The sequence below is a fragment of the Diorhabda sublineata genome, chromosome 7 (assembly GCF_026230105.1).
Source record: "Diorhabda sublineata isolate icDioSubl1.1 chromosome 7, icDioSubl1.1, whole genome shotgun sequence".
Lineage (NCBI taxonomy): Eukaryota > Metazoa > Arthropoda > Insecta > Coleoptera > Chrysomelidae > Diorhabda > Diorhabda sublineata.
Window position 1 is genome coordinate 29,512,783 of NC_079480.1, and position 24,145 is coordinate 29,536,927.

General features: G+C 32.4%; 1 protein-coding gene across 1 annotated transcript in view; it reads right to left on the reverse strand.

Annotated features, from left to right (window-relative positions):
* LOC130446266 (nuclear pore membrane glycoprotein 210) overlaps positions 1–24,112 on the reverse strand; it is a 29,909-nt gene extending 5,797 nt beyond the window's left edge. The window contains exons 1-18 of the mRNA XM_056782398.1: positions 23,826–24,112; positions 22,247–22,518; positions 21,795–21,994; positions 20,621–20,761; positions 18,476–18,777; positions 17,982–18,269; positions 16,425–16,869; positions 14,470–15,207; positions 13,784–14,366; positions 10,548–10,760; positions 8,302–8,411; positions 8,008–8,250; positions 7,636–7,892; positions 7,316–7,561; positions 6,006–6,217; positions 4,928–5,322; positions 1,304–1,448; positions 435–664 (exon numbers count right to left, since the gene is read on the reverse strand). Coding sequence (XP_056638376.1) covers positions 435–664; positions 1,304–1,448; positions 4,928–5,322; positions 6,006–6,217; positions 7,316–7,561; positions 7,636–7,892; positions 8,008–8,250; positions 8,302–8,411; positions 10,548–10,760; positions 13,784–14,366; positions 14,470–15,207; positions 16,425–16,869; positions 17,982–18,269; positions 18,476–18,777; positions 20,621–20,761; positions 21,795–21,994; positions 22,247–22,518; positions 23,826–23,989 — 5,184 coding nt within the window. The 5' untranslated portion in view covers positions 23,990–24,112. The remainder of the gene's footprint in view (positions 1–434; positions 665–1,303; positions 1,449–4,927; positions 5,323–6,005; positions 6,218–7,315; positions 7,562–7,635; positions 7,893–8,007; positions 8,251–8,301; positions 8,412–10,547; positions 10,761–13,783; positions 14,367–14,469; positions 15,208–16,424; positions 16,870–17,981; positions 18,270–18,475; positions 18,778–20,620; positions 20,762–21,794; positions 21,995–22,246; positions 22,519–23,825) is intronic.
* Positions 24,113–24,145: the final 33 nt, after the last annotated feature.

Below are 24,145 nucleotides of genomic sequence, written 5' to 3' on the forward strand. Positions count from 1 at the left end.
AACATTTTTCATATATCAATTACGGTTACTGTCATATAGGATGTCCCAAAAGTAGTTAAACAAATCGACACACACGATTGTTTAAAAAGGAATTTGATCACATATTTTAAAGTTACATACAAAATTAGTTCAACTTTGAATAAGATTTCTCGTATCATGATTGTGCTGAGTGAAATATTCCATTTTTTACGAAAATTATGAGTTGGTGTAAAAATTCAATCTTCATACATCCATATAACTTAGTTAAGTGAAGTTTGCAATAGTGGCTATCAACTATTTTTTTTTGTAAATACAGGCGAGTCACACTGTGTACTTATATACTTAATTTTTTTAATTCTTAAGACCTTTTTGACATTTCGATCTAATTTCAGTCTTCATCAAAATACTGTTTAAAAATGTATTTTTAGATAAACAAAAGTCGCCAATTCACTTACATCCAATTGTTTTAGAACTTCTGGTAAACCAATAACTACAAATTCCCCTACGTAACTATTTTCCAAAATGATCTCAGTAACAGTATAAACGCCTGGCAAAAACTTTAAGGTTACATTTTTGGAGGTTGTTTGGCCATCACCTGTGGTAGCCCAAAGTAAAACATTGGTTCTTAGTACTGATATGTCCGTTCCATTGACTCCAAGATTAATTAGTTTACAAGCATATTGACCTAAAAAATTTTAGATTAAATACGGATCCAATTTAATCAAATTTATAATGAATTAAAGATTATCGTGCAACACGAATTACAACTGTACAATGGTGAATGTGAGGTTGAATTATCTGGTTTACGAAGTCAAACATCTGATCAGTATCCTGAGGCTTCAATTCTTGAACCAACTAAAATTTGTAACAGTGCAGCCCCAAATCTTCGTGTAAAATGGAAAATAATGATAATCTATGAACAGTATGCTTCTGAATAGACAAGTCAAGCTCGTCATGAACAGACTGAGTAGTACTGTTTACGTTTTCGACAGTTCTAGGAGACTTTGGACGCCCAAATTTTTATTCATCCAGTATTGATCCGGTCTCTTCAAACTTCTCGACCTATTCGGCGCATCATTCAATTGCCGAATTACCGTTTTTCTAAATAGAATCATTGTCTTAGAAAACTCTAAAAACTCTGGAAATTGATTGTAGCATTTGTAGCTTCGACATAATGAATACATTTTTCGAAAACAAAAAGTTATATCAGCATTTGGTGATAAAATTGGAATTTAGTTGTTCATGACATTCAAATTTGAGAAATCGTGTCGAATTAGAATAAACTCGACTACTAACAAGTGAATATCATATATTATTTACTTACCAGTATCTGGTACCCAACTAGGAGTAATGTTAAACAAACGATCGATAGTAATTGGTACTGAAGTGTTTGAGAAATCAATAAAACATTTGAATCCTGTCGGTCTTACTATTTTCCTTATATCCGACCGACACCTCCAGCCTTGAATCTGAAAATTAGTTCGAATTGCATTCAAAATTTGGTACGGAAAATCTTTTTCATAATCATAGTTGCACTGGAATAACTTGTTTTGTCAATTACCCACTTTCATTAGAAGCTATACAGGTAAATAAATTTCTATGTTTCTAGTATCTAATAAGAGACAATACTTTTTTCAGTATTATCATTTTATTTCATGACCAGTCGCATTTTCTGTTCATTTAGAGAGCAGAATAAATAAAATAGTACATATTTCTGGCTGGTTATAATTTAAAGATACAAAATTGTATTTACAGCGTAAGTTCCGTTTTACTTAAATATGTTTAATCTACTCTTTCCTCCATTAGTTATTCCCCTTTGTTCACCTTGTTTTTATTCTCTTTCGTTTCACATTTTTGCTGCTTTTAAGTTACAGATAAGATGAGGCTCCCTCTATATATCCCCCTCATAAGATAACTGTGAAATGACCACAAGACTATTACTGAAAGTTGCAACAGCCTAGCTTTTTCTAGATTACTTCCACAAGCTTAAAATATCAAGATTCTCACCAAAGCACTCAATAAATTATCGCTTTGTTCTGGAGTAGGTGTTTCAAATAAAAATATAAAAATTCGATTTTCTCTATTCTCGAAACTATTGAATATTTTTTCAACATACTAGGTAATGGATTTATACATATGAATAAACTGCACTAATATGTGTTAAGGAAGAACATAGCAAAGGAATCCGAAAGGGAGAATTTGTTCCTTCCATCATTTTACGTTTCTCGCGATATTTTCATGTTGGTAGAATTTTTTTATTGTCCAATATCTTAGTCATAGTACAGGAAACAAAATTTAAAAATATTCAGAAGTGCAAAAAGTGTTGTAACATGTTGAAATTTGATACACATTTCCTCAATATGATCTAGTTGTTATTAGAAGTTGTAAATATACAACGGTGGTTCAAATATAAACCAGAATTTTGCTATGAAAAATTTTATTATTAAGTTGAAGAGCTAAAATATTCTACAGTTTTCCTAGATAGTCTCCGTCACCTTCTACACACTTTTCCATCTCTCCGGAAGCTTCCGGATGCCTTTTTTCGGAAAAATCTCTCGGTTTGTTACGTAACCGCCTTACTTTCGAATCGCAGTCCATTAAGTGTCTCTTTCAATGGGCCAAATAAATAATAGTAGCATGGCGACAAATCAGGACTGTAAGGAAGGTGTTCCAATTTTACCCAACCCAATTCCTTCAACGTTTCCATCGTAAGCTTGTATGCGGTCTGGCGTTGTCTTGCACCAATATCGTATTACGAATTGCGAATATCGTGTCGTTTTGATCTGTAGACAGGTTTCACCGTGTTTTTTAGTTACGATACTACCGCACGTTCACATATCGTGATTTCAGTGAAAAAATCAACCGAAATTATTTCTCTCATTTTCCAGGAACACCTTCCCCACTGACAGTGTAACCTTAACTTTACGTTTACTTTCTGGAATATAGTGATGTACCCAAGTCTCATCTGTGGTGAATTTTTTTGCACAATAAATGTTCTCATTCCGTGTGAATTCTTACCCAAAATTCAGAAATCTTGTTATCCAACTGACTAAAATTTTACGGTAACTCAGCCGTTCATGATTTATTTGTTTAATTAATAATCTCGCTGATACCTTATCGTGTACATTACTGTCAAGTTTGCCACTACTTCCAGGTCTTTTCGGAAAGTGGTGAAACACATTTCCGCAGATTTTACATTATTTTTGACCAAAAAACAAATAATGATGCATATACAACAGACACTGGTACATCCTACACTAAAATGCGAGATAACGCGGTCCCCGCTGTTCTCTACGCTTCGTAACAGACCAGTCTAACATCCAGTGTAGCCACTTTTAGGACATTTAATTTTTCGCGTGTTTATAAAGAAATTCCGGTTTATATTTGAACCACTTCCGTATTTCGATTGAGAATTTCACCAATTTCAAAGCACCTGGAAAACCACGAAAAGGTTAGTTGAAACTAATAAAAAACCACTTCTATGGTGGTTTCCAAATAATTCTGATTGGAAAATAGACTGGAGGTCTTTAGAAACACAATGTACTTTGATGATTTAAGTTATTCAAGTTTGTTTTTCCTCACTGCAGCAATCTCGCAAAGACAGGAAATTAAGAAGGCAATCGCGTTTTTAGATAACGACTAATTTAAAAATTAAAAAAAAAATAAAAATAATTTTTCATTCTATAAGAATAGTTTCTTTCTATGTGTCTGGTTACTTAAAGTATATTCAAAGAATGCATTTTTATTTTAAACTCAAATTTTATCGTTTTCCGTCACCCATTTTCTGGTATGGGTGTGTTAAAACACTTTTTCACCCACAGTTTACTTTACCGTACTAACAAGATTTTGCGTGATATTAACAGTTGTGCTCATTGGTCGTCAGCATTTCAATAAACTTTAATGTAACCTCATACGTTAATGTCCATTACAAAGTATAACAGAAAATATCCAATAGTTTTCATTGTGGCTTGAACCCCTCTGTAACTCAGAAGAGAACGATATTTAAGTGTTTTGGTATTAATTGTTATATTTAAGACTCAGAATTTCTATGTCAAATATTTTAACTTAATGTTTTCTCCTGTATAAGTTTTTGAATTACTGTTTTTTGATACAACTGTTTTTTTGTGTTATGACTACACAATTATTCCGATTTTGTTCTTGATTTCAGTAATTGAAATTGATATGGAGTACCATTTAAGTTAATCGTAATTCTTTATGTTTCCAGCTTTGGCATCCAGCTTAATTTTAACTTTTCGCCTTTACCAGTAACAGTTATACACCCTGAAACCCAATACTAATACCTGAGTAAGACCTACTAAATGATTTAAGGTTGCAATGAACTATGGAATTAGAAAAAGTACTTGGAATACATGTTAAATTCATTGAACTGGAAATAATGATAAAAATATATTTCAAGACTTTGTTACATGGTTGATGTTATTCAGAAATGATTTAATTAAAACTACCTTTCTAAAAATAATATACAAAAATACGTCAATAAACAATTTGGTGTATGAAAACAGTAAGTGGGTGTTTCTATTAAATATACAAAATTTGATTATTTTCCTGCGAGGTAGACAACCAAAACAACAAGCTTTATATTCGCGATTCGTTAGATTAATTCTACTTTAGAATGAGTAGGAGCATTTTGAACATCATGAATCATATAGTATAATTTTTTAACACTATTCAGAAGCTCAAGTATTGATATTCACTGGTTTTTGACTTTCATAAGAGAAAAATACTACAAATGGTTAACGAAACTGTGTTGAAGTCTTGTTGTACTGAATAAGATCTAACATGAGTAAATCTCTATTCGTTTCTTAGGCAAAGTTATGTTCCAATAGGATTGTTATACTTTTAGAAGTAGCGAACTGATATTAAAGCAGCAATGTTTTACCAAACAATTAATATATAAAATTATATTTGTATGGTCATAGTTACTTACTAAGTTATTGGTTTTGATGCCGACGGTATTCTCATTTTGTAGTACTAACACCACTCTTACAACGCTATGAATTTCTCCATTTGTCAACATTATATTAGGGGATTCCAGAAATTCTATTTCACTAACAATGTGCACTTGTATGTAGATAGGAGCGCTTCTCAATAAAGAATGTGTCACGACGACCACTCCTTCCTTGTTACCAACAAATCCTATATCCAATGCTGGATTGATGTGTAAGAGAGAGTCGTCACTACTTTTCCATGTACCCGGAACGTTGTATTCGTTAACCACCGGAGTCCAAAGGCAAATTACGTCACCGCTTGTAAGACTATCCAAATTTGGTCGTACTGATTGTTCCACATGAATTTTCATATAATCAGCAGTTTGTTGGATACCTACAATTAAATAATTATTTAAGAGTAAACATATTACTTTTAAATTTATCTCTGAGAGGCGACTTTAACCGGCGCATAGTTGCATATACTGGACAGGAAACGATTCGAATACAGTGGAGTCTTGATCATCCGACCTTCCGAGTTATCCAACCTACTGGGACAATGTCATGTACAGTACAATATGATTTTCCATAGTAGGCTGTGCACGAAGTAGCCCCTACCATCAAACCCACTTATTCAACCTTGGTCCTGCCAGTTTAGGTTGGATAATTGAGACTCTACTGTACTACAAAAATTGAATATCTGATATTCCATGCTAAGTGATCGTATCTTTGGACCATATATTTACATGATGTCGTCTTATATATTATTATATTTATAGTTAATCAGAGGAGCTCTCCAAAATAATATGAAATTTAAAAAAAATTTATATGCTCAAACGCTTAATGTTGGGAATGCCATTAGGATAATTGATTCAAGAGTTAGGGGTCTAAAAAGTTCGCTCAAGAGGTCATGCATTTTTAAATAGTAAGTTCCGAATGGATATTCAGGTTAATGCTATTTAATTATTTTACATATTTAAAAATTTGGAATAAGAAAATGAAAATTAAACCGTAAAATTTATGTTTTAAATAATATGGTACGAATTGAACGTTTTTAGAAATATCACAATTTGCACTTACCTTCAGCCCAACCTTTTACCATAGTAGATCCAGAGTGTTTCGTGTAAACAATAACAGATGCGTCTTCTTTACTTTCTACGATTTTCAACAAATCGCAACGACTAGTCCTGATTTTCAATTCTTTCGGACCCGCATGGAATTTATTACCGACATTATCATGAAAAGTAGCCCTGATCATGAATTCGGTACCCAATGGAACTGTTCGCAGTTGACTGCAACATAATATGACTGTAATGCTATTACAGTTGAAAATGTCGTATCAATTTCGAAAGTTATTAGTTTGGATCTTTAGTGTATTTTGAATAAAAAAAAAAACATTTCACTATGGCAATATCAGTGGAAGGAAAGTGAATCAAAACTAAGCGAAATTGAACCTTTATATGAAAAGTGGGTACCTTTTTCTAATAGTAGACAACGCCAAATGATTATTTTTCGAAAGTACCATGTTGAAAGAAAAAAGTGTGAACTATCTAACACATTTGGTGGTCTATTTCAATACAAGTAAACTGATTGGAGTTGCTCTCTTGGTGATTTATATTTGTTGGAAACCTTCTATGATAATATTGATATATTATGATCAAAAGTGGGCATTTGAAATCACAACTGCCTCCTTTTCTTTTGCCTGTTGTCTTATAATTTAATGCTTGTCTGGTTATGTTCGTTGCTGGTTTCCGTATGTATGACTTATCCATCTCCAATTTCTCTTCTTCACTTAGGTTCCAAAGGTGTCCATTATCTATCCTGTTTTACCAAAAAATGTTGCATATAACTTGTAGGCATCTGATTATGAGCGCTTAAATTTTCTGTAATATCTTTCTATAATATTTCAAAGTTTTGGCCCCATATAACAAAACGGATTTTACATTGGTCTGAAACACTCTTAGTTTTGTTGTTCTTGACATACTTGTTGAAGACCATATTTTATACAGTGATTGAAAAGTATTTTGTGCCAGGCCTATTCTTCATTGAATGTCATTTTCACTATTTCCTTTTGTACTTGCTATGCTACCTAAATAACAGAATTGTCCGACTGGCTCTTTTTCACTTTCTTTTAAATAGATGTAGCAATTTTGCTGTCGTAATATCTTTTTTTTGCTAATTATTTAGGTCAACTGGTGTTGAGTTATTATGTAGCCTGTTAGCTTTCTCCTGCATGTGATTTCAACTTGTTGTTGTTATGCGCGAATTCAAGGAAAACTTGAGTATTATTTGGAAATAATGAGAACTTTTTCGAGGAGATAGCCCACATAAAAATAGTCTAAATAAGGCGTTGTGACTTGTCGATAAAATAAAATGAAAATTTAACGCACCTATCAGAATGAATATGCCAATTTGCAGTAACTATCAAATTCATATACTGGATGGCTCTCACTTCTACTACCATCGTTAGTCGTTGTTTAAGACCTAATTCGTCTATTGCAGTGACGATTAACAACGTTTGCCCAAGAACTCCGTAAGATTGTAGAAGACCTGTCGGACTAATCGATACAATTACATCACCGGTAGCAAATGGATTTGCTAAAACGTCGGTTGATATTGTATGTTCACCGGGTAATCTGAAAAGTATGAAATTTATGTTTAATGTTTGGTACATAATATGAAAATAGATATAAATAATAATATTACTTACAGATATGTTATTTTGGTGGTAGTACTTCCTTCCATATTAGTTTCTAGTTGAAGTTGTGAAAATGGAGCTATAAGCAGCGGGTTTGCCGGCAAATTTTTAGGCTTTGTCAATAGAAATTCCGGTATAATTTCGATTTCTATCCAACTAGATAACGTAATAGTTTCCAAATTCATAATGTTGCAAGTAGCTCCTGGTACAGTGGCATTAACGAATAATTTCGTTTTTCCTACTTGAAGACCCGTCACTTTAGCTCCAACCTACATTTTCAATAGTTCATGATTTGCAAAAACAGATACACTTCGTTAAATCAGAAACAGTCCATATTTTAAAATAAAATAAAGATACTATTATAGAAAACTATTAGTTACATACCCTGTCTAATTTTTTCTTAAAAACACCAACAGGATGAAACACGCCACTAAGATCGACCAATAATTTATCATCTACATTCCACTTGAATATTATCGGTGGATCGTCGAAAGCTCCCAAGACCATTGGTGAAATATTTGGTACACCCCAAGCCCAAAACGGCACTATTGCGCCTACTTTAAATCTCGTCAAGGGTGCCACAACTTTAATTCCAGTGAGTTTAACTACTTGTATTTCCACATAGTCCTTAAAAAATAGTTGATATACTTTTTCAATTTATGTACAAAAATTACTTACTTCTGCGTAAATAATACTCTGTCCACTAAATGGATGCACACCAATGGATCTTCCATATATTCTCGCAACTCCTAGTGATTTACCAATTATAACTCCTTTCTCGGTTACCTCTGTAATAAATTGATAGAATTATGATATACAGTGACAGAAATAAATAAAGGAGCTAGGCAGATATTTTTCGAATTTATTCTCAGAAAATCGTAGATATAATGATTAGGAAGAAATAATACCTTGAAAAAAAAAGTATAAATAAATTGAACTATAGCAATCTTCTGTATTTATAGTACAAGAACAAGCAAAAATAGGGTTGATTGTTACCCCATATTCGTCACTTTTTCTTAATAAATTTGACAAAAAAATAGAGGTGAGTATAAATTTTCTATGCTCCATTCGGAAAGAGTGTATAGTAATAAATCAATCCTACTCTATTCTACTGGCCAACATAGCCGTAGTCACATTTAAAAACAATTTATTATTTTCTTTTATTAAACCTTAGCAAATAAATCCAACATTTATTTTCTAAGAAATTAATTGCACCACGTTCAAATTTCCAAGTATGTTTACTTATTGGCCGAAACAATTTCTTTTGGGTATTTTAAAAAAGGAATGATGTTTACAGGTAAATATTTATAGTATATACCTATACCAGACAGTTTAATTTAAAACGATTTGTAAAATGTTTTCTGGGCAATAGAGGGCAATAAAATATTAAAATATGAGGTATACTTAAATGGTAATTGACAAGTTTCAGTTTAAGAAAAAGTCCTATAAAAGAAAATTCCCAATACACAACTTCATTTCTAGCGCAGTGTTTGTCACAGAAACGTTAACAAAACTTTAGTGAATATTCAATATGTCGACCTTTGAAAACTATACTCCAATACATGTATATATTCGTATTTGTTAATAGCTAAATAGAAATAACTGTATATATTAAAAAGCAGTAATAATATTTTATTAATTACGAAAAACCCATTGCAACGGCTATGATGGTAAGGGTCTTCTTACTTTTGAGGAGATTCAGAGGTTGTTGTGAAAGTATTAAAATAGAGAGAGAAATTAAGATATCCTTCAATTTTGGAAAGAAAGGGATGGCCATTTGGATTATGTAGGTAACGGCTTACATTTTAGTACGGTCAATTATGGGGAAAATATATCTCTGTCCAATTACTTATTTGACATTGGCATATTTAAATATTCCAAATTTGGGACGTAAAGTGCCGTACTAAAAATTTCAGGGTTTCCAAATAGAGTATAATATTAACAACATTTAATAGAATATTTTGAACACCTGTCGACAAAACTACTTCGGCTGGATCAATTAATTGTATATCCATACATTTAATTCGTTTTTTCGACCTCAGCAGCATATTGCAAGAATATCCCAGCACAATTAATATTTTTTCTTTGAAGCAGAGTAACTTAGGGGACCAAGAATAAATTTCTAATATTAATCTATAACATTCATAGTACATTGGAGCACATTTTAAAAGCAATTTTTTTTTTAAATTCCAAAAGAGCTGCTACACCTTTTTGGGATAACAAATTGATGGACTCACGGTCTTATTCTACAAATAGACACCTGGATGGATCGTTATCATGAACAAGTCAATTATTACTTGACGCAGATGATATCAGGGCATAAATGTTTCCGGACATACCTGTATCGATTTAAGCATGACATATCTCCCGAGTGTCCGCCGGTGCAAACGAAGATGCAGAGCATGTATTTTTTGGATGCCCTCATTTCGAGTCATCCCGCAGTACTTGGGAAACTGTGTTAAAGCAGAAGTATCGTCCACAGACCTTGGTGAGTACCATGCTATCATCGGAGACAGCCCGAGAAGAAGCTGTGGACTTCAAGGAACTGAAGAAAGAGTATTATTACTACATGCTCCCTTCGCGAAGTAACACCTAACGGCAGTTCCACGGGGGAAACAAAGGTCAAAGAGAAAGGAGTAGGTTTTTGTCGGTAGGGGAAACGAGTCGTCCGACATACCAGGCATAACATCTTGTCCTGATGATACGCAAAAAATATTTTCTGCCCCTCTATAAAGGGAAAATATAATTCAATATTCGTCCCCAGAATAACTAGTTTTTTTCTCGAAAAACTGTCAAAATGGCGTTTTGAAAAGTTTATTACTTATTGCACACTGTGCGTTTTTGGTTGATTAACTATGTATTGTGGGTGTTAAATGAACTTGTTTGTGGTATTTGAGGATTTTTTCAATAATAATATTACTTACTTATTATTTTTGATTCTGTATGAAAAACGATGTTAACGTCGGGTGTTGGTCCGCCTTTAGAAAAGATCTGCATTTTAGAGTTGATGATGAGAGAACCATTTTTCGGAGATAATTTCAAAGGTTCAAAAACTTGCAAATCCAACGGCGCGCTGTGTACTTCTTCTTCACTACCAGTTACCGAAAATACGAGTTTTGTATCTCCCAATTCCACACCTATTTAAAATCAACTAATATAAACTTTTGAGTTTTCATTATAAATATTATAACTAACATTATTTTGATGACTATTAGTGCTTCCTGGAGGTTATCTCCTAGTTAGGAGATTTTGACGAAGGAGAATGTGGAAAGATTTATAAAAGAGGCTGTAGATGAAATATTTCTATTTGCAAAAGTACGACTCAATTTACGATATGTTTAAAATGTTTTATTAAATAAATCTGTATCTTAGGTAGCAATGATAATAGGGAATGCGGGAGCCTGCAGGAAGCCTGAACTAACGTTCCTACAAGAAGAAGACGTATTTGATGAAGGCACTTTTTTTTTAAATTACAATTTCATGAAGTAGAACATACGTTATTCTCAAATTTAAGGCCACTCTTGGAAATATTGCTGGTGTCCATCTTGTCGATCTCCCCAAAAAGTCTAGAAATATTAGAACTACTGCTACACGACACGATTTTTGTGCGATATTATGATGGAAAATTAGACATTCAACTCGTGGGCGTAAATACCATTTGAAAACTACTACTAGACGCAGGAGAGGACATCCTGAAAATAAAGCAACACAGAGGGTGGAAATCCAACAGTGTAGCCTAAGGCTAAGTTGAGAGTTCATTAGAAAATAAGAGAAGAATTTCAGAAAAATTCTGGGTCAGGCCCCTGACATACATGTAGATAGCTCAGCTTCAAATGAAATTAACGTAAGAAAATTTAATTAACTGTGTCTTTAATAATGTCGTTTGCAATGTTTATAAATCTTAAAATACTATTTAATTAAAATAATAAATCAATTGTCAGTTTAAATAATGAAATTATTATCAGTTTTTACAGTAATTAATGAATTATTCTTTGAAACTAAAACAGTTATGTACAGTTTTTACAAAACTACTTTTCATAACTGATATATGAAGATTACAAAAAATGTGACGTTTCCTAATGTCAATGAGTGTAATAATAATATTTAAAGAAAAAAAAACAATTGCACACAACCAAGTAAATAATAAGACCTAATTTTTCTTTTTAAATATTAGTTGCCATGAAAATTATGTTTGACAGTTACGGTAGATTTAACTGACATTGTAAATTCATACATATAGTATCGATAAGATTATTCAAGTACAGTTGTTATTTTATCGTAGATCATGAATGACAGTTTAAGTATGAGAAAAAAGATTGAATTATTACGTCTTTTAGGAGACACTGACAGAAGCATCAGACGATTCGTTTTTTGGATATTGCAAGACATTCAGATGGTCCTAGGATTAACTGTGGTATGGTGAACAAAGTAATATAGGTATTTAACGAAACTAGCGAGATATCAAAACATATTAAAGTTAAGAAGGGCAAACACAAGTTAACACCTTTTTTTAGATTATTATACTAAACTATGTAATAATATACAAGCTTAGATCTCTTAAAGTGAAATTTCTACACACCTTACATGGCGAATATAAAAAAAAATTGTGGGTTCAAGAGGAATATTTAAATAACAGAAATTCTATGTTTACTGACTAAGCTACGTTCGTTAAAAATTGAGCAATGTCTTCACACATTCGTTTCTATTCAACATTTCATAATAAAATGTAATTTATTATTACCAGCTAATTAACGACTAAATCTACTATTTTCAGTTCGATGAGTATTCAGTTCATTATGCCAAAGTTGTGAGGAACGGACATTCTATTCAAACTGATCGAAGAGTCACCGTGACTTTTAAACCTAACAATTTTAGAATTCATTCCCTGGGGTCTATTAAAAAAAAGTTAGTGAAAATCGACCAAAGTACAGAAACGGATGATGTGCAGTAATTCGGCAGGTATTCACCGAAATTACCCCGAAAGAACCGAGGAATATAATGAAAAACAGCAAAACAAATATCAAACTAGATTGTGGAGTTGTAGAGAATAGTCTAGGTTTAGATAATTTTTGTTACAGTTTTCTTTTTTTCAGTCAATTTCATCTATTTGAAGTTATATATTTAATGTAGTTCTTTTGTAAAATACCGATATTACTAAATATCTTTTCTATACTGGTAGTTTATTCTGAGAAATATTTAAAAAAATTATATCTCTGGTGCCATGTATTGATATAGGATGGTCTTTTGTAACAATTAGCTTAAGAAGTTGTTTATTATTGTTATTAATAAATATTATTTATGAGAACTTTTGGTGACTGATATTTGGAATATATCAGATTAGATTTTTTTATAAAAAAATGCTACTAATAATTCTGAATTGTCTGACGACAATAACTTGCTTATCGAAACGCACTTTAAGCAGTGTTGGTGTAGTGATAATGTAACCAGTGAGTTCAGTACACATCAATAATGTCATCAACATTAATTTCTCACTGAAAGGTGCCGCAAGGAGCATCCGAACGAATCCCAGAGGAACTATTTGCAATAATCTCACACAGGACCTCGCCTATGCGGATGATGTTGACATCATGGACAGAAAGAATTGGCAATCGCTTATTGAGAAGGCCCTGGTTATCAAAAGACCGTAGGGCCGGTTAAATAAGAAAAAGAAGAGAAAAATAAGATAGCATACTTTCAAAGATGCAAACATATTTTTTAAGACACAAACCAAGATATTTTTAAAGAGGATAAAGGAATAAAGGAAAAAACATGTCTCGTATGATTGAGAAATTTTCTCCCTGATTACACACTTCAAAAGGTTTTCCTGACTCTTTAGGAAAAAAAAATAGTTTTCTGAGGGAAAATGAAAACTTTCTATTATATACACTTCAAGCAAACTCTAGAGAAACATTAAACCATTTTGTTAGTAATCAGTTTTTTAAAATATTTTTCTACTTTGCAAATGCATGTGAAAACTTGAGTTTTGTATTCCAATAGTTTTGAGCTATCAATTTTCATTAAAACCAATACATATACGGTATAAGGAGACTTCTTGTTTAAACAGCTCCTGGACTGAGATTGAAAATTCAAATATTGTGCTAATTTTGGAATTTCTTTCAATTTACTTACAAAATATAACGAAAAATGGAAATTATTTTACCTGTAATAACGTAGTGAACTTCTCCGAAGCCCCATGGTTCCAATGGATTTTCTTCCGCCAAATAGATATTAGCAATATTATCCCTAAATTCAGGCCTCAGATCAATCATATTCGGATCGGGTATATTCATTAGATTATCATTTTCATCATATAATCTAACAATGACTGATATACATTTAGCGATTTCCACTTTGTCGACCATCTCCACTCTTATAATACCAACAGATACGACATTTACTATCAAATGAGCAGGTCGCGATACTAAACATAAATCTATAACTTGAACTGTCATTTCGCCTGATTTAAGAGGCGTTATTTCTATCTCTTTCGATGATTCCAAATATTTAACGACAGCCACGTCATCGGCGCTTACGGCTAGTTCAAAGAAACCGGAACCTTGTTTCACGGGTACGGTGATTTTATTTCCGGGGTGGTTGAATACAGTTAATATATTCGGCGAGATGACGGCGTCTTCAACTAAATAAAGAGACAGGGAGAAGAAAATCGGGGGTACCATTACCCCGTGGTCCTCATCGGTGATAAATGCAGGAGATTCTGCAGTTATTTTGTATGGTTTAAGTACCTGTTTGACAAGAGAAAAAGAAAAATTTACCGTGTACTTACTAATTAATATTGATTCATGTGATCAAAAATATGCTACCACCTACAAACAGTAAGTTACTCACCTCTTTTTTGTATCCAATAGCAGTAACATTAACAACTACCTGTCCTCTATCAAGACTCGGTTCTAGAGCTTGATACCATCTAAAAGAAATTGGTATATCACCAAAAGTCAAATTTTTTGGAATTGCTCCATTATTAACTTGTACGTCAGCACTATTATAAGGTTCAACTGTCCAACCTAGGTTTAAACTACTAATGTTCAAAAATTTTAGTCCGGACTCGTCGAAAACAGAAACGTCGATGTCAATATTTCTTGTACTTTGTACTACGACGTTACCAGAACCCAAATCCATGGGACACGCGTTGCTATCGGCTATTTTTAATTCGGGTTGCAGAACTATTTTCCTCGGTTTGGCACAATTTATTCTCGTTCTTACACTATGTGTTTGCGATTTGCAGTTTGAAGCTGTCGGTGTATTGCTTATCATCAATTTTACATCAGTTTCTCCAATTTTTCGACATAATACCTCCACCACGGTAGTATCTTCTCTTGGAGGTTTATATCTATCGGTAACATCAATGGCTACAGCTATTGTTTCATCTTCACTGACGACGATACGTTGAAAATCTGCAGCACGACCGATCATTGGTCGAGGACCTCCAGCATATACTAAGTTAATACTGGTACCAACGGCCAGTACAACTTCATTACATGGTTCTACGAGAGTTAAGGCTTTAAAGGCACTCAAAGTGACTGAATCTTCTAACGCTTTTCCATCTTGGTAGTATGTTATGGTAACCTAAAATCATATAGAAAAGCTTCAGGTATTTTGTAGGAGTATAAAATTTGAATAATAATAAAAATTAAATATTTTGCATTAAAAGTAAAAATTTCAATATTGAAAAAACCATATTAATATTTCTTGTAGTTATGTTTTAGTGAAGATTTTAAGCATTTTAAGAGTTTCTAATTTCTCAAGAATATCTGATTTTTCAACATAGATTCCTGAACAAAGCGTGTCAAATATTCACGGACAAAACTAATAGTATTCAGGATATTAGGGAGTGGGATATGACAAGCTTGGGAAAAATTGAAGGATATTACTAAAGCGAGTATCCTAGATCTTTCGGCTAAATCTCAAAAACTCCTCATAGTACAATTTCGGAAAGAAACCTAATGAAATACTAAAAATTGTGGAGCCAAAATTTTATTTTATAAAATTGTAAAGTCTAATTTAAAGGAAATTCCAGCACTATTTCAAACAATAAAAGGTTCGAATGGAGCGTTGTAAGGATAGATGAGGATGTATTGATATCTAGTTAGCCTAGACCAGTTCCATGCATAAACCAATGTCCTTCGTATGAGACCGTGAAAAATTGGACTGCAAGATTCAAAAGAGGTACATTTTCCATTGAAGATGATGATATGTGAAATATTTCTGCAAAATGGATCCCCACATGTTTGAATTTTGACCAAAAGCGTGCAAGGGTTGAAGTATCGCGTTCGATCTGTGCTCGATTTGAAAACGATGTAGACTTCTTAAGCCAAATTGTTACTATGGATGATACTTGGGTATATTTCTACGATCCAGAAACAAAACAACAATCGATGGAATGGGGCGACATTCTGGTTCTCCAAGACCTAAGAAGTTCTTGCTTCAGTTCTTTGGAATTGCCATGGAGTAATCACGATTGATTTTTAGGATAAGGGTAGAACAATAACGAGATTACTTTTCGACATTACTGACTACTCTACAGAAAACAGAAACAAATAGAACTAGTCGGACAGGGTCAAATAGACCTTGCACGACTACTCCAGAGTTAACACTATCTTCTTATGTAATTAATGCATCGTTTTTTCAGTATTTTCTAAATAAAATTTGATTATTAGAATAATAAATGTACCACCTAGAATGCCCGTCACTTATAACGATAGTTTTGAAATTAAAATTCTTCAAATTGTTATGTGATTTTACTTAGTTGATTGAAAATTCATACTGAAGAAAAATATTTTTACCTTACTGGTACCAATTTCTAAGGCAGTCATCGCAATGTTGCCGCAAGAAATTCCCACAGTCGGCAATGTCGCAGTCTTGTTAGCCCTAAACTTTGCATCGGACATTTTTATTTGAAAAGGCAATTCTTGACATCTACTAAAAGGCAGATGAATAACTCGACCATCTTTTTCCTGTTCGGCGTACAATGCTATATGTAGATATACAGGAGAACCGATTTCGGCTTCCATAACGAACTCAACGATTTCTAAACGTGATGGAGGTAAAATGAGAAATTTAGCGTTTGCTCTGTTGTGATGGTTACGTAACATTACGGCTGCTACTTCAAAAAATCCATTTGACTGGGTTCTTACGTGTCCAGATTGGCTAACCATACCTAGGGAGTTATCTGTACTAATCCACATGAATTTACCGTCACCTCCTTTCGCCGTTAGTGATATTTCATACCTAAATAAAAAAGAAAAATTGTTTAAGAGCCACATATGCGTAGTTAGTCCTATATCTTCACATAAGAAAATTCTAAGGAAAAGGCTGAAAATATAAATAGATACATACAGCATCAATTTGATTATATTTAGGTAAAAGTACGAGGATGTATTGATATCTAGTTAGCCTAGACCAGTTCCATGCATAAACAAAATATTGTATTACCATAGCAACGAACAATAACTTATTAGAAGTGTAAATTTTTCATAGAAGATGATGACCGATTGGGAAGACCAGTTTCTGTGCCAGAAAAGTTCTTGCTTCAGTTCTCTGAGATTGTCATGGAGTAATCATGATTGATTTTTGGGTAGAATAATAACTGGAGATTACTATGCGACATTACTGACTACTCTACGGAAAAAAATTAAAAAGAAAAGCTATCCAAAGGTGTTTTGTTTTTACAGGACAACGCCATGCAAAAAATTCGTGATTTAGAGTTTGAATTACTGGAATACCCTCCTTAATCAGCAGATTTGGCTCCGTCCGACTATCATCTCTTTCCTCAATTGAAAAAAGTTTAAAAGGTCGTAAATTTTCTACCAATTAGGAGGCAATAAAAGCTGTGGAGGTCTGGTTTGCAGAGCAAGAAGAAACATTCAGGTAACAGTCACAACAGTATGGCCGACAGCTATAACAACCTAGCCTTCTCCAGGTAAGCTCCCTTATCTACAACATATATAGGTCTGGAAGAGGTGGTTTTGCTATGCAACTGCTGGTATTTGTATTGTTTTTTTTATGAACAAATATTTCATTTCTTTTTTAATATATTAATTTGAAGGACCATATTTGGAATAATTTTGCAACTGCAACTTTAGAGAAAATAATTGTTGCAACTTTTTTTGAAATTCCTTAGATATGATTTCTAAAATAATAATAAATATAACTCTGAGTATTTGAGCTTCGTTCGTTATTACTTCGATGAAAATTATGCAAAAGACCTTATTCTTGAAATACTTCCTGGTTCCACTATCATTTTTGTATTTAGCACGCCAAAATTAATACCAAATGATTTTTAATGCAATATATAAACTGAATTTTTGGTTCAAACTTAATTTACAGATCCAAATACTTACTTTGGTCTTGTCACAGGATCCCAAGGTAAAATAACTTCAGAAGGTATGATACTGATCCTTGGAAATATTAAAATGTCATTTCTGGCGTTAATTGGTTTATTAAAAGAGACTTTGCCAATTTTTTCGCTCTTCACACTATCTAGACTGGCTTGGACTACTGCAACACATGGTTTAACACCATAACCTGTAAGCCAACTACCATTCAAAGACTTCTCAACTACCACAAACTCTGGAGTTACTTCCATTTCTATTTTTACAAAATTCCCAATAAATATTTTGTGATCATCCCTAAAAATTGAATTTGTCTAAACATATTGAATTGAAAACTAATTGAATAAACTTATGAATAGTAGGAACAGAATTTTTTTCAAAAGCAGAATTGTATAAAGAGAATGACATTGAATTATTTAACCCAATGCCGATATTTAATTTAATTTATAAATAAAATATGTGTGCCTATATATTTTATAAATTTAATTGGTTTCATGGCTTACACTGTGTATAACTCTGCTACTATATCATGATGATCAGCGACAAGTATAGCCCAATTTTTGTGAGGTAAAATATTCAAAACTAAATAATCCGGTTCAACAACATGGAGATTCGCAGCTGGTAATTTTAACAGAGGATCGTCTTTGTTGACGTTTCTATCCCTTAAAACAATCCTAGTCACACCTTCTTTTAATCCTATTATATCTCCAGTTTTTTTTGTCGAAAAAGCGATTTGTTGATTTTCTGCTTCAAGATAGTACTGAGAATCTGGCAATTCCACTTCTTCCATCCTACCATTTTTCAACTAAAAAATAATTTAACGAAATATATTTTGAGGTGTAAAATGCATTTTAATTTTAACAACGGGTTATTAATAAAACGGCCCCAGAAATATTAAAATTCGTTTCAATTTGGTTTTAAATTGTTATAGGAATAATATTGTGCTTAATTCTATTCCTACCAGGACATGTCAAATGACCGTTTTTAAATTATCAATTGGAAGTTCCTACATTCCACTTGAGTGATTTGCCATAAGCTTTACAACTTTTCCTCATATATATGTATGATATATTTTTCAATATTCACTTATTTTTTTATATTTTCTGACAAAAATCTTTAGTCTGTTTTACCTACCACGACCGGTCATTTGACCGGTAGTACGATTTATACATTTTTTTAATAGATTATCTCTAAAACTACAAACTACAAAGTCATTACAAACAAAACTTGTGGTAGTAGTTGTGGCACGATTTTATCGTTAGGTTGTGTTTATTCATATTTTTATAGTTAGGACGGTATTTTCTGAGATAATTGATAAGAATATAATCGAACTTATAAGAAGGAGCACAGAGGAAGAGGCATTTAGAGTGTAGGGATATGAAACAGGAACTGTCTACTGCAAAGTTATATGCATTTTTTGCAAGTGTATATGCGCGAGGTGCGTATGAGGCTAGGAATATAAATATAACACTTGTATGGAATAATAAATGGCGCCCGCCTTTGTTCTCAAATACTATGTATAGAGATTATGAGATTTATTCGATTTGTTCACATAAATCAACAAAGCCAACGGTTACAAACCGATAAATTTGCCATGATTTCCGAAGTTTGGTACAAGTTTATTACAGTTGAAATTGTTGTAAACTAGGACCATTTATTACTATTGACGAACAACTTTCCAGCAAAAGCAAGGTGTAGATTCATTCCATACATGCCCAATAAGCCGAACAAATTAAGATTAAAATTTTGGTTAGTATTTGATATACATAGCAAATATATAATAACCGGCTTTCCATATTTGGGAAAAGATAAAAGTGGAGAACCTTTCGCTCTTCTTGGAGAGTTTGTCACTATGAAAATAGTAGAGCCATATGTAGGATGTGGAAGAAATATAGCCACGGACAACTTTTTTATATTTTTATACTGGTAAGCTGGCTACTGGTTTGCATTTAATATTGAAAATATAAGTTGTGAAAGACCAGTCACATGACCAGCCGTGGTGGGAATAGGTATATGTGAAGTGTCCGTAAGAATAGTGTTAATAATGTGCTTCTTCTAGTGAAACTTTGATATCACTTTAATGTGTAATGTGAAAAACAGAAATTATCTAAGTTTAACATTCCGGCGAGTCTCCAGGTGGCAGAAAAATTTAAATTTGTTGACAAAAAAAATTTTTTAATGTATGGCTAAGCAGAAGATAAGTGCTTACTGATTCTACATGTGGGACTTCGCATGTAACTACATGGATTAGAAAAAACAAATTTTTAGAAAATTGGTGGAGAAAGCCTCTACCTCTTCAATTCGGTACTGGGTTAAACTGCAAGTATTTGCAATTTGCCGATTTTCCCGAACTAAGTGACAAACAAGATGGCCTGATGAGGTAAGGTCTCAGTGGAACAGTTCTAATATGAGGCACAATAAACCTTAAAATTGCAGTAGACCATATCCCCCAATCTATATCTGCATCATACAATCACAAAAAAATTAACCAATAATTAGTGATTTCTTTAAAAAAATATCCTATAGTATTTTGTTTTCACCACCTTCTGATCTATTTATATGGAGTTCTCACGTCAAATCGAAATATCTTGAAATAGTCTATGAAAAGTTTAAAGCAACTAAAAATAATTTACTCGTATTATACTTACAAAAAATATTTTGAAAGGAATTGTGTCTCCTTTCATTATGTAAGCTTCTGGGGGTGTTATCAACAAATTTGCTACAACCATTAGCTGTACCTCACAAACTGGTATTTGTTTATATTCAGTGTAAGGTAATCGTACGCTGACCTGAAAGATTACAAGTGTTAGATAATCTAAACACAGTGCAGCAGAATAATTTTTTGATACTTTTACTACCACTGAACTTAATTAATAAAATATATTTTTTATATTTTTTGCAAAATCTGGTTCTACTGACACAAATTATTAAAATCAAGAAATACACTGCGCCGTAATTTTTTATTTTATTACAAATTTTAGAGAAAAATTATACACTATTATAATTTCACACATTGTTGTCTTAACTAGCAAAATTGTTTTATTTCAGGGTCGAGACAATTATAGTTTCTTACTGTTCTGACAAAACTCAAAATAAATGGAATATGTTTCTGAAATCTCCCATAGTTCATAAGCCTGTTGGCAAAAAAGTAGAATATATTTAATACTTGTTCTAATTACTGCTTCACACATTCAAGGCATATTAAAAATTAGGTCTCTACTTTTATATTTTTACCAGCCTTAATGAACACTCGGTTAGGTTTTTTAGTAGAGATAATAGGGCTTAAATCCTATATCCAATTATAATAAGATGTAATTTCTAAGGTCTAGCTGACCCCAACTTATTTTATTGAAAAAAAAAGCTGATGAAATACATGCACAGACATTATGGCAAATCAGCCTATGGGTTTTAAGATACCCATATTTTCCTAACGAATTTTATTAAATTTAATAGTGAAAAATTGTGCTTTTATCCAAAGTTTAATAAACTAAGCATTATTATTTATAGCAAATTTGTAAGTAATTCTAGTTTTCACTTTGCATTTCATTTCAAGGAAACTTGAAGCTACTAAAGAAACAAAGAAAATATAAGATTTTTACCAAAAGTGGCAGTTTGAGTTTTTACATACAAGGAAAATTTATAAACATATTATTATTAATAAAGGAACCTATAACAAAAAACCTACATGTATCAAAATGCAGGGGGAACAAAAGAGCTGTGTAAAAAATAGAAATACTTATCCTGATATATATTACGGAAACTGAAAAAACTGAGAGCTTATTTCCCATATAAAATAATAATTATTGTGAAATGAATACTTACTTTAGCAGATCCACTTTTTACTCCCTCTAGTAGTATAGAGTATCCCTTTTTTGATTCTTTCTCTAGAGCTTCTATACCAGGAGGAGTTTCATATGGAGAATCTCTAAATGCAATATATCGTAAAACAGCTTCTCTATTTGGACCCAAAGATACTATATTCCAATCAAACTCTATTCCTTCTAGTGAAGAAAACTCATTACCTGAAAAAATATTACATTTTATATTAAAACAGTATAGATACTGTGAAGTGGATTATTTTAATTAGTTTAATCATCTACTACATAATTAATAACTAAGTATTATGATTGTAATTTATTTGAAGCAATGTATTTGAATTACTCAAACAAATGAAATCTAGTGATGTTTGAAAATCATATAAAAACTATTTAAATGGCTAACTGCAGATTGTAAATTAGTGGTTATTGAAATATAAATATTAAAACAAAGGTTACCCTGATCATCATAAGCATTAACTTCAAAGTCTTCTGGTGCCTCTTCCATGAAAAGCTCTCTTGTTGTAGTGGTGATCCTTAGTTCATGAATAGCATCTACCATAACATCACATCTGAGCATTTGTTTGGTATTGGTATCTTCGGCTAAAACAACAGCCATATTCCTTGCTGCTTCTTTTGTTACAGTACTCACTAGGGCCTTAGTTGAGCATTCCAATTCAGGATCTTCATCTAAGGCGGTTATTTGTATTATATCATATCTAGTTGTACTCCTGTGAAAATGAGAGCATAATTTTATAAACCTTGGAAATATGCAGGATTTATTTAATTCATGACTACTGTAATTGTTATTAGTTTGCTATAGGTGAATGTATATTTGTTTTCTATTTTCTTCTTTACTTGCCAATTGTTTTGAAGGTATGTATGTTGTGATTAAGGGAGTCAAGTACACTGCAACCCAAAGGATCTATTGTGTCCCCTTGTTTGCTGTATTCCAATAACTGGGTTTTCCCTGTCTATCTTCTTTTTTAGTATTGATTTGATGTGTAATCTAAAAACCTCCTGCCGTTGGCCCACTTTGAAACATACTCACAAAACAAGTGTCGGGGTGAGTATGAAGGCGAGACTCATTTCATGAAACAGTTTTACACAGTGACAACCCACTCTAATGACTGTTTGGTTATCAGACAAGATGATAATTTCCTGTGTGATAATTCCTTTCCAAATTGAGGTAAACACATGTTTCAAATGTATATATTTTTGCCTGAAAAACACTTGCTATTGCCCAAGCTTTCAGAGTGTTTGTTACTGAGCCCATACATTCCTATTTCAGTTATATCTGCTGTTTTAAGGCAATCCTTATACCAATTGATAGCATTTCTGTTCATTCCTAATATGGTGTTGTGATCCTGTTTGCTTCTAAAGCTTAGTTTTGAGGTAAATTTTTTCTTAAAGCTAAACTTTTTCGATATTTAATTCTGAGGCATGTCACAGTTTTTATAATTGTTTTAGCGGTGGTTTCTGTATATTCTGAGTGAGGTTTGTATATTTGTTTTCCATTTCCTCCTAATTTTCTAAATGTTTCAACTATTTTTTGCTTGTTTTGTGTAATATTTTTGCTACATTCATGTCCCATTAAAACTTGAAGTTTTTTTTGTTTTCATTTTAGCTACCCACAATGATTTTGTCTATATTTGCATTTTAAATTCTTTGAATACTTGAATATATTTTAAAATTATCTTATAATTAATATTTCTCAATTCGGCGGGTGGATTTCATTTTTTTACTACCCATATCTCTACCTACGACATTATAACAGTAATAAATTTAATTTCATCAACGATTGTAACTATAAAGCATCAACACTAAGAAACTTTAGCAGTGATACCTTAAATATTTAACCAATTCTTCTAATTTAAAGGAATGTACTTGTCGACTATGTATTCTCATTTCGGTTCGTTGTATTACAGTATAAGGTTTGTACATGAATTTCGTTACCTTTCGAAGCCTCTCATTAGATTGCTTTTGTATATGAGCATAGGTATATGAGGCTTTTTATTTTTTTGTTCTTATCACTTACCATTTGTAGCAACCTCCTTCTGTAGCTTCCAAAGTAAAATTTGTTGCAAAGTCATTGAAGATGGGTAGTAATACTCGCGGAACATTTAATTTCGAACACTTTACGGTAATACTCACGAATACTAACGGAACAATTAAATATAGTAATAAAGTTCGTAGCGCCATAATTTTGTAAATTCTTTTAAAACTAAAATCCGCGCCTTCTGAGTTTGAAACATTTCATAATTGAGGTTAGAATCGAAGTTGTGCGCGATTTGCACGTTTTTCAGCGATGTACGCACAAACAATGACCACAAAACAGATTAACGCTATTTGGTTGGA